Source organism: Spathaspora passalidarum (assembly GCF_000223485.1).
Source record: "Spathaspora passalidarum NRRL Y-27907 unplaced genomic scaffold SPAPAscaffold_4, whole genome shotgun sequence".
NCBI lineage: Eukaryota > Fungi > Ascomycota > Pichiomycetes > Serinales > Debaryomycetaceae > Spathaspora > Spathaspora passalidarum.
Genome location: NW_006767428.1, coordinates 1,492,490 through 1,504,815, shown reverse-complemented (window position 1 = coordinate 1,504,815; position 12,326 = coordinate 1,492,490). Strand labels below are relative to the sequence as shown.

General features: G+C 32.7%; 2 protein-coding genes across 2 annotated transcripts; both read left to right on the top strand. All coding sequences in view use genetic code 12, as the record gives it.

Moving 5' to 3' along the window:
• Nucleotides 1-4,497: 4,497 nt before the first annotated feature.
• MPT5 (Mpt5p) lies at nucleotides 4,498-7,609 on the top strand (the record flags this gene model as incomplete). Its single annotated transcript, XM_007375772.1, has 1 exon — nucleotides 4,498-7,609. One exon carries the CDS (start codon nucleotides 4,498-4,500, stop codon nucleotides 7,276-7,278), a length of 2,781 nt encoding a protein of 926 aa, XP_007375834.1.
• Nucleotides 7,610-8,674: 1,065 nt separating this feature from the next.
• Nucleotides 8,675-11,250, top strand: SEC18 (AAA family ATPase; the record flags this gene model as incomplete). Its single annotated transcript, XM_007375771.1, has 1 exon — nucleotides 8,675-11,250. One exon carries the CDS (start codon nucleotides 8,770-8,772, stop codon nucleotides 11,161-11,163), a length of 2,394 nt encoding a protein of 797 aa, XP_007375833.1.
• Nucleotides 11,251-12,326: the final 1,076 nt, after the last annotated feature.

The following is a 12,326-nucleotide window of genomic DNA, read 5'->3' as shown; positions in this document are numbered from 1 at the left end:
AGATTAGCTTTTTAAAGCAGTAGTATCCAAGTCCCAGTGTGATTATAGCAATGAAAAGGTTCTGCCAGCCCTTAAGCATTTCTATTATTTTCGGAACTTTAAACTATGGACTGAGTAAATGACTTTCGTAAATATTTTTTTTGAACCCTAGAGAAATTCAATTCTTATTTCATTGCAAAGTCAAGATCAGTTTCTAGAGCAATTGTATATATATTACCCTTGTGAAACCCCTTTCTTTTTAACAGTAAAGTTCTTAATGTTACAGCAAAAGAATTGATTCGGGGTCTCTTTATAAGTTTTTTAACGGTTCTATATATTTGGTAGTTGTATATTAACCATCTTTAAATCAACCACGTCCGGGTCTCAATTGGTGACTCTCAAGTTCTAAGAAGATAGCACTTTCAAAATGAGATTTGAATAATGTATGGATACAAACTGACTAATCAACATTCTTATAACATCGTTCAATAGCACGGTGTATGGTGTTCTCTAAATGTAAAGACCTGGCCAAATGTAGTTCTCTCTCTTTTACAAAAGAAGTACAAACATTCTCTTGCCTCGTACCCCATGTTACCAAGAGGATCTAATAGCTTCCGATCAAGGAACTTTTGAAATCAGTTTTCTTTGAGAGGTTAGAAAACTGATTTCTCGTTTCTGTTGGTATAAACTGTTTTCTAAACTGGTATCGTATGGTTTATGTGGTCTGGTTGTTTTATAGGTGCTTGTTCTAATATTATATAGCTTGAAAGGCATGACTTTTAGGATTATTTGAAAACCCCTGTTTAAGATACGCAAAAAATTGGCTGTAATTCTCTCATGTTTTAGTGATGACAATGATCCCACCTAGTTAGTAGTAATGGATATACCAACAGGTGTAATATGATGGAAATGGGGTCATTCTTAGTATTGGTAGGAATTTTAGATGATAAAGAAATGTTTTTTGTTAGTTTGATTTAGGAATTGCAAAATAACCACTTTTTCGCACCCAGTGCACCCAATACCATTTGAGAATTTTGTTGAGAATCCTATCTCTTCCGGGTAACATGCAACCTATTCCGACGTAACAGGTATAGGAGAAAAGAAGGGAACTTACTTATTATTAAGTTTACTAGATAAATGAATATAGTAACTATGTTAAACTAAAGGTTCCAAAGAATAGTCCTGGATTATAATCATACCATAGTGATCAAGACTGTTCTTAGGTTTACTTGATTAATGTCTAACAGCCCATGAAAGCGCCATATCCAATTTATATTAAACCATTTAAGAGTCACCTTCATTGAAATAAAGAGTTCCAAGGACTTTTGGTCAGTTGAAAAATGTTTATGAATTGATTTATAATTTAGCCCCAATTTCATTTTACGTCTCCAACCTTTGGAATATTTGACTCTTCATAAATCATATAGGTGGGTTGAATTCAACTGTCTACTATTAGTACATCTTGGTTACAAGGTATCAACTATGACCATATTCTAGAGAAACTTAAATTACTACTTAATCGTTGAATTTACGAACAATCTTTGGACTCTTGTACGAACTTTGTGTTTGTTTGACTCAAGTTTTACTAAACGAATACTGTCACTTATTTTTTTCTCTAGATATCCAAATATACTCCCTTAATAAGTTGTACACATGAACTAGAAGGTACTTGAAAGATCTATTCATGGAGCATGGTTTTACTCGTGCATATATTATAACGCCCTATTCTCCTTTAGTAAAATGATGAACTAAATAACCACTGATACTATAAAAGCCTCTCTCCCTCTCTCTCTCTCTTGATATCTTCTTCTCAGGGTTAGTAAGTCAATTGCAGGTTTTGTAGTAAAAAAAAAAAGGTGTAGTTTTCTACTGAGTTTAGAATAATGTCCGTAATATCATCACTTCCTTTAGGGGGCAATTGATAACAAAGAGTGGAGTCTAAGCCTGGTGATCAATTGAAAGGATATAGTCCCCTCAATAATTGCCACATACGAACACTACTTTGTGTTTGCCACTATCTTTTTATGTGTAGTTATTTGCAGTTGTATAAAGTCTAAATTTGGAATAATAATTACAAATTGTGAAATTTTACAGTTATTGCGCACAATTTCCAAATTGTGACCAGTAAATAAAATTGTACAGTGTGTTGCAGATGACAATTTCAAAAAATAATTCACAAGATACCACCGAGGGTGATTCTACCAATCATCGTGTGGCATGATCAAACTCACACAACCCTCGTTACGCTCGGGATTAACAGATTGAGCAAGTAAATGTATAATTTAAAGATAAATAGGTCGTAAGAAAATTAACTAATGATAGTAATCATAGCCCGAGTTGCAGTTTTTCTAAAATTGGATAGTAGTGGCACACACATGTGGAGAACTGAATTGAAGGGTGTTTGAAAAAAATGTCTATCCCAAAAAAAAAAAACCATATAATATATGGATATGTCGGCACAAGAAATTTTTACATGTTTTTACACGAACAAAAGCAGGCTGTTTTCTTTTTTTTTGGGAGGGGCAAGAGAAACAACAATAATAAACTTCAAATTTCTTGATTGTCATAATTAATCTACTCCCCTGATTGGACTATAATTTGTGACTCTTGTTTATCTGTAGTGTGTGTAGTATTGATTGCATATTCCCTTTCAATCGGTTACAACATTATATAATTTATGAAATAGGATGTTTTTGATAACCAACAAAAAAAAAAGTAAAAAATGCAAAACGCAAAACGGAAAACGGAAAAATTACAAAGCTCAAATTTGAAAGTCTAGACGAAGCTATCAGTTTCAAGTGTGCGTTTGAGCCATTCCTTATTTTGCTTGAGTAACCCGGGATGTTTGTTCGTAAGGGGGGAGTACTCCTTGAAAAGATTTAGTCATCACCACATCTACAATATGGTAATTACAAGTTACGAGTTGTTGTGCTTACAAGAACTTACAGCTTAGACAAAAAAAAAATACGGAATTTGTATTTATTATTTATTTTTTATGTATCAGCGCTGGTGACAAAAATCGGTTCTCGAATGATCATGGTCCAACTGAAAGATTTATGGCCATCAATCTTCATACAGCCTTCATGCTAGAAATTTCGGACAACTAACCCCAAAAAGTTGTGTATTCTGACCGTTAAGTATTTGTAAAACTACTGGAAACGACTACAAGTTGGCAGCATTTATGTAATTAATCATATAAATTAAATACAGATAATTGCTATTGTTCAAGCTTGTTTTTCTTTTATTTGGTTGCTTAGAAATATCCAAAGTTCTTCATCAATCGGTAAAATCAGCAAGTACAATAAGCATATATAAGTAATAACTATTAAACCTTAGTATTAGCTTCCTCCTTTTTCTATTGTTTTTTTTTTTCCTCAAAATAGAGCATGTAAAAAAAAATTTATCTAACTACAGTTTGTATCCAGACAGCAATTTTTACCTTTTTTTTTGTTTTTGTTTCATTATTGTGGACACACTTTGGAATTTAACCCCAAACCTACCATGTATTGCTCTGATTTATCATATTTGAATTTCTTGCTTCTATTCTAGCTCGTAAGGAATGTTATGAAATGCAACTTTTAACACTGATGTTCAATTTGTAGTCATCATATCCTCCCCGAAGTACTTTAATAATGGCACCTCTTGAAATCAGGATGCTAAACAATTGAATAGTAGAAAATATTTTTTAAACTTGTTTATAGAATAATAAAAAATTCTGATAAACGATGATTTCTAAAAAAAAAAGAATTGACACGGACCCACTGATTTATACACAGTAACAAAGTTTAAGGCACACAGACAGACAGACAAAAAAAATTATCTCTTACAAGAAAAATGAGAGAGGGTAACTTAGCAGGTAAAGGTTAGCTTTTACTATAAAAGTGAAAATAAAATTTAATTCTTTTCTGCTTTTTGTTCTCCCTTTTTCTTCACTTTCTCCCACCTACAACTCCAAAACTATTCCCAACTACTCTCCTACTACCAATCAAACTAGTTGATTCATCCTTTTGAAAGAGACTTTTTTTTTGGTAACATTCTCCCTCCCATCGGAAGTTGCTTTTGCTTGAGGTTGGCAATTCAATTGAGTATTCCAGTTATAGAGCAAATCTTTGGGTTTGGAATTGAAAAGGATTAAAAACAGAGTTTATATAAGCAAAGTCATACCATCCGGCTAATATATTGCTGTGTATATCACGGAAGTACTTTCACGTTGTCTGGTTTACCCGCTGCTTAAATTTTGATTCCCCAAATTTTTTTTTTTTTTGTATTGTTAACCAAAGAAGAAAAAAGAAAAAGGAACTTTCATCCCTAAGAAAAAGAGTGTTGTGGTGGATCTACTAATTTGGAAACTGAAACTTATTTAAACATCTGCAAGAAGTCATCCCTACAACCGAAGTAAGAAACACACATATTGATCCTTGCATAAGGATATCATTCATCCTTATTTATAATTGGCTGCAGTTTACAATCCCACTATCTCCTTCCTTAGAAATCACTTCCCCCTTCGCCTCACCCGATATGTCCCACAATCATAATATTTCCATAAATTCAATAACATCAATCATAGAACCAACTACTCCCCCAAACCTTTCTTCTCATCAACATACCCCAACTACATCATCCTGTTCTACTTCATCTGGAAATTTTCAAGCTCAAAAGTTATTTAGTAAGCCTGGTACTAAAACAAATATTTGGGATACTTCAAATAAATTGAATCATAATTTGAACTTACCAAGTTTTGCTATTGATAATGAAGTTTTGTCTACTCCGTTAATTATGCCTTCTGGTGGTGGTGCCGGTGGTGGTGCCGCCAAAGCTGGATCTATTTCATCTGCCACTACTACTACAAGCTCATCACAAACTTCACTTAGGAAATTGTCTGTTGATACTAATAACGTGTCTCAGCTGGCATTCGAAACTGGTCATTCTGATATGGTAGCTGCTGGTGGTAATAATAACTTGGTAGATTCTTTTAATGTTGCTTATGGTGTATCTAATGTTGGTGATAACAAAGAAAATATGATTTCTAAATTGACAATTAGTAGTGATGATGCTACTCCTTCATCGATGGTTTCTACCCCTCCAAGTTGTTCTACTCCATCAATCAAAATTCCTCAAAAGATTGATAAGGAATATCTTGCTTCAATCAACAAGTTACCATTAATTCAATTAAAACTGGAAATTTTGAAACTTTCCAAAGATCAATATGGGTGCCGGTTTTTACAAAAGAAGATTGATGAAAACTTAATTCCAAATTATCAAGTTAGACATGCCAATTTTGAGATTATTTTCAAGCAAATTTATCCTTATATGTATGATTTAATAATTGATCCATTTGGGAATTATTTGATTCAAAAATTGATTATTTATTGTAATGAGGCCAATTTGAACCTTTTATTGGAAATATTGCAAGAGAATTTGTTTCAAATTTCAATTAGTCAACATGGAACAAGAGCATTGCAAAAGATTATTGATAATTTGAATAATTCATATCAATTAGAATTGTTAATCAAAGGGTTGAAGCCATATATAATAGATTTGATTAAAGATTTGAATGGAAATCATGTTATTCAAAAGATTTTGAATAAGTATCAACCACAAGATTGTCAATTTATATATGATTCAATCATTGATGATTTATATATTGTTGCTACTCATAAACATGGATGTTGTGTTTTACAAAAGTGTCTCAATCATGTTACACCAGCACAGTTGCAACAATTTTCGGCGGCTATATTAAGATTTGATAATTTTAAATTGTTAATTAATGATCAATTTGGTAATTATGTTTTACAATATTTGATTTCCATCAACTCATTTGAAATGAATTATAAGATTTTTGAAAACTTTGTTCAATTTAATATTGGGAACTTGTGCAATTTGAAATTCAGTTCAAATGTCGTTGAAAAATTCTTAAAGAATTGCTTCAATAATGAAACCATGGATATGTCTTTTTCAAACTTAAAATTTGAATTAATCTATAATATTTTAATTAATGATTTGAATAAGTTGATTAATGATCCATATGGAAATTATGTTATTCAAACATTGATTGACATCTTGATTAATCCTCATGTTGACAACAATCAAGTTGAGAAATTATCTTTGGTTTTACCGGATAAGCAACAACAGCAATCCCATGAATTGGAACAGAATTCCTTGCAAATTATGATTATCAAGTACTGGTTTCAAAATTGCAAGATTGTTTCTAGCTTTGGTAAACGTATCCAGTCGAAGATTAATACGATTTTAAACAATAATTCTTCAACTACTACTTCTTCATCATCACCTGCCACCAATTTCCTTTTTTCACATCAACCAAACATGTTGAATAATAATAACAAAAAGAGTCAAATGAATGCCAATGGCGAATTTATTGTTAATGACTCATTTTATCTTCCTAAACAACAATCACTTGGTTTTAGAAGCAGCTCTTCACCAATTGGTATTATTGGTACAAATAACGAACAATCACCTGCTTACTTCAATGGTCATTCCCTTCAAAAGGTCAATAATATGCCACAATCCCATCAAAATAGAAATTTTTCATTGCCTACAAACTTGTATGCTAATATCCCTACTAATGTCAAAAATAATGGTAATATTAATAATGGTACTAATAATAATTGTAATGCTAATAATGTATCACCTCCAATTCAAGGTTCTACATTTAGACCCCCTTATCATCATGAATCTGCATCAAATACTCCTATTGGTATGAATCCACAATCAGGCTTTGCTCAAAATGATTATATGGTTAATGAATATTCATATGCCGGTCATCATCATAATCATGCGCAACAACAACAACAACAACCAATTATGTCATTGCAACATCAATCTCAACATATGGTTAAACAACCAATCCCATTGGATACCCATTATAATGCAAATCAACCCTCATATTATCCAAATCATAAAATGACAATGTCTGATTATTCTAACATTCCAAATGCATCCCAAGCCCAATCAGTACCTCACTATACCACAACCAATATTAATTATGGTAACTATACTCCACCACTTCCTCAAGGTATGACTGGACCCCCTGATCTTCACCAGTATTACAGTCAACCACAAATGTCTCAGCAACAACTTTCCCAAGGAAACCAAGGAAGTTTCCTTCCACCACCTCCACCACAGCAGCAACAACAACAACAACAACAACAACAACTACACCAACAGCAATATTATAATAACTTGCAAAATACAGTTGTAAATGGTCCTGTGCATGGTCATAGTCCTTCTTGGTCTTCTGGAAATGGGCCTTTGTTTGGTTCTATAACTCCAAAGTGGTAAACATTGGGTACTAATTGTGTTTGGTTTTTTTTTATCTGTTTTATTTACTTGTTTCAGTTTTTTTACAAGGTATAGTTTCTGCTTTTAACTATGCTGCTATATATTATACATTTATATCCCTGCTGGTTCTGAGAGAGTTTTGTCATTGGTTTCTTCACATTTCACATGAAAGATTATGAAGAATGTTTAAAAAACCCTTTGTTTTTAAAGAATATCGTTTGTATGTATATATGTTTTGTGTTATTATCATTATGTTCTGTTTGCTTTATTTGTTTAAATTATATAGTTATTAAATACGTTTTTAAATTAATGTTCATTTTCTTGCCGTCTCATTTCTTATCCGTCACTCCAAAAAAAAAAAAAATTTTTTTACCTTTCTCGTAAATGTAAACAGAATCATAAACAATTGTTGCTAAAAAAAATTAATCTGAATTTTTTTTTGCAGTTTTTTTCCTTTTACATTTTGCAATAATTCGTACCTGTCTAAAGCAGCCAACGCTTAGTATGTGTCCGGAAATGAAAGGTGTCGCACGATCACATTCCTGCATAATGTCGATCTTTTTCTTCGTTTGTTGTCATATGGTAGCTTATTTGATTTTTTTACATCTGCGAAAAAAAATTTCTTTGATCTAGCCGAGGATCGAACTCGGGGCCTTTTCGGTACTTACTGTGCATAACACTTGTAAACGAAACGTGATAGCCGCTACACCACTAAACCAATTTTCTAGAACTCGAATTTTGAAATTGCCAGGCGATTGTGACGAACATTGGTTTTATATTTTTAATGATTTTTGCCATCATTTTGGGCACATTCAAAGGTTTAAAGTAGTTTTATTGGTTTAATACATAGTTAATGAGCTTTTAAATTGTTTTCAACTGGTTTGGAGATGAAATGGTAGAAAATTGCCCGGTTTAAGTGTGTAATAGGACTATTTGTTATGGTGATTCTTTGGAAACGATTTTTAATTCAAGTTCTCAGAATACAATAACAAAACTTGCATAATATGGCTACAAGAACTATAACTGTAATTTATTGATGTTATTGGGGATTGTTTGAAGAAATTAAGCTGATTTATGAAGTTTTCAATTTTGTACAATATTTGTCAATATTTGCCCATATTTTATTAAATTTGATAAACTTTTTTTGGAGAATATCATACATAATTCAAAATCATTAAAAATAAAGATCTATTGAAACTCAACATTTACATCTTGGTTCTTTTCCTTAACATATATGAACTTCTGAAGCTCATTTAATCACCCAATGGTATAAAACTTTTGCAACTTTCCGGCTTAACTTTTTACTTCAGGTTTTTGTAGGTCGTGCACTTCCCAAAAAGACAACGAGAAAAAAATAACCACCCCGAATCTGAGATCACCAAAGAAATTCATATCTAGTTGCCCACACTACATCAAAGTTGCTTTGATATATCTACAAATACTGCTTACAAAATTCTTAATAGATTTCTGTTTCATAAATTGACTGAAAGGATGGAGAAATTTGGATTTCAAAAAGTTTCAAACAATCCTTCTCAACCTGGACAACCATCAATTACTCACAACATACGAATCCCTCATCCGCAAACTCCGCCAGCCCAAATGCAGCCATTACGTGAATCATTTAGAAAACAGTTAATGGTAGACAATGCACCAGGTAATGATGTTGTTGTTGCCAACTGTGTTGCTGTTAACCCTGCGGACTTTGCTCAAGTACCTGATCGTGCCCCAGTAATTTTGGATGGCAATTTTGTTTATTCAATTGCTAAAGATGAACGAACTAAACCAGGTACTATTGGTTTGGCAGGTAATATGAGAACCTGGGGGAAATGGTCTCTTGGACAACCTGTTACAATCGAGAATTATAATATTTTTCAAAATGGACAACAACAACAATATCTCGGTGCAGTTGACCTTTTTATTGATTTTAAATCTAGAAGCAGAGCCAATTCAAATCCAATAAATCATGATCAATTAGTTGATTTATTCTTAAAAAAGTATGAAAATCAAATTTTACAACCTACTCAAGTTATTTATATGGAATTTAATGGGGCATATTTTAGTGTTTTAGTAAATAGCGTTCAAGTGATTGATGTTAATACTAAAGATCATTTACCTAGTTTTAAGGATTCTGATGATTTATCCACCAAAGGTATTTTGCTTAAACTGACTGATGTCTTGTTCTATCCAGCAGAAGGATCCGTAATCAATTTGACAAAGAATAAATCATTAAAGTCTCGTATTTTTGGGGGATCGTCGAATGTTCACCATCGTCCTCACGCAAGAAAGCAAATTATCAATCCTGATTTTAAATTAGAAGATTTAGGTATTGGTGGGTTAGATGCCGAATTTCAAGATATTTTCAGACGTGCATTTAATTCAAGAATTTTACCTCCTGATATTGCTGAAAAATTGGACTATAAGCATTGTAAAGGTTTATTATTGTATGGACCTCCAGGTACTGGTAAAACTTTGATTGCTCGTAAATTATCCAAAATGCTTAATGGGAAAGAACCAAAGATTGTTAATGGTCCCGAAATGTTGAGCAAATATGTCGGTGCCTCGGAAGAAAATATCCGTAATTTGTTCAAAGATGCCGAAGCTGAATACAAGCAAAAGGGAGAAGACTCTGATTTACATGTGATTATTTTTGATGAATTGGATTCTGTTTTCAAGCAAAGAGGTTCTGCAAGATCAGATGGAACTGGAGTTGGTGATAATGTTGTTAACCAATTATTGTCAAAAATGGATGGTGTGGATCAGTTAAATAATATTTTGGTTATTGGTATGACTAACAGATTGGATTTGATTGATACCGCCTTATTAAGACCCGGTAGATTTGAAATTCAAATTGAAATTGCTCTTCCGGATGAAAAGGGTAGAAAAGATATTTTCTTAATTCATACTAAAAAATTACGTGAAAATGACATTTTAACTCCGGATGTTAATTTTGATGAATTGAGTATTTTAACTAAGAATTTCACTGGGGCTGAGATTGAAGGGTTATGTAATTCTGCAAAGTCATATGCAATTTCTCGTCATACCAAAAAAGGATCATTAGCCCAAATTGATCCGGAAACTATTGCAAACTTGAAAATCACCCGTAATGACTTCTTGTTGGCTTTGAATGATATTAGACCAGCATTCGGAACTGATGAGGAAGATTTATCACAACAAGCAAAGCATGGAATTATCCAATTCAACGAAGCTATTAGACATGTATTTGAAAAGGGTCAGTCTATAGTCGATGTTGTTAGATCCAGTGAAACAGAAACTTTAAGAAGTATTTTATTATATGGAGCAGCTGGTGTAGGTAAAACTGCTATTGCGACTACATTGGCATTAAATTCCGACTTCCCATTTATTAAGATGTTATCAGCGGAGACTTTGGTAGGAATGGGCGAAGCCCGTAAGATCCAAGAGATTGACACTGTGTTTAGAGATGTGCACAAGTCTCCTCTTAATGTTCTTGTTATTGACAAGATTGAAAATATCATCAATTATAATCCTATTGGTCCAAGATTCTCCAACGATATCTTGCAAGTTTTAATGGTTTATTTGACAAAGAAACCGCCCAAGGGAAGAAGATTGTTGATAATTGGTACTACCTCGCAATATTCGGTTTTCAAGCACATGAATTTGGTTGATGCTTTCACTGATACTATCCCCATTCCACCTATTAAGAAGGTAGAAGAAATTGGAAGAGTTTTAGAGAAATTAGGATTCATGACCGAAAGAGATCGAGAAGAAATCTTACACCAATTGTCACAATATGAAATCAATATAGGCGTGAAGGGGTTGATTGATGTGTTGATGGTTAGTAAATATTCTAAAGACAATGTTGATGAGGTTGTAGCTAACATTGTTGAAAAAATGAATGCTCTTTAACGGAAAAGTAGGAAATTGCCCAGAACCTGAAATTTTTATTTCATTATCACTTATTTTGTATAGAAATAGAAATTAATTTTTTTTTTTTTTTGTGTTTTAATTTGGAAACGCCAAAAAATCGTACCAGAATTGAAACAACGGATCAATAATAATGTCAACGGTTAAAGGCTTAGTATATCTCCACTTTTTCTTGACAACGCCTTGGTTGCCTAGGTAGTTTGTTTTCTATTAATTAATGCGAGAGAGAAAACAAAAAGTTTTAAAATTTGTAGGATTAGGTTTGTGTCATTTTTTGCCAAGAAAACAAGAACTTCGTATTATTAAGTTACCATCTACTGCCAATTGTAAGAATGTAAAAAAAAAAAAATTGGATAAGCCGACAAAAAAATGCGAAGGAAAGTCAACCAATAGGGGCTGAAATGGAACAACCAATTAGGGCAGTCCACAACAACATCTACACTCCTTATTATATGTAGTATGACCAAATAACTATTAGATACGTGTGGCATAAATGATTGGGAATTGAAATGCACAGAATTGGGGTGTTCCATCTTAGGTTTTTGTTCTTTGGAAAAAAAACATCGTTGGCTATTCAATTGTGGCCTAGAAGATATATGATTAACCCGTTATGGTTAGTTACGATAGATCTATTATATCTTGCGAGTAGATACGAAATATTACCTCTCGTGCTTGTAAAACGGAGTATGTAACGAAGATGCCGTATTATTATTATTTTTTAGATTAATTGGGCGCGTATTGCAACCATTTCTTAATAAAAAAAACTTTTTTGTAAAAAAAAAAAACATGTCATGTTTATATTTAGTTCGGAATGTGGAAGCTTTTTCGTATTGTGAGCTCATAAATTTCTTCCAAGCGCAAATGGGTTAATAATTTCTCCGGTCACGGACCCCATTATCCAACTACATTTTGGCAGTGAATTAAGAGATCGTGTTGAAGAAGCGAAAAATTTTGAAGCACTTAGAGCTAATGTAGAAATGGATCTAATGCACTACAATCTAATCAAATTTTCTGCGTACATGTCACAAGAGAAAGACCGAGCTTAAAGTGTTCACTACATTTGAAACATGTGTTTACGAGCACACAAAACCATCTGAGCGCATAAATATTTTTTATGAATAGGTGCCCGTAGCCGGGTCCACAAA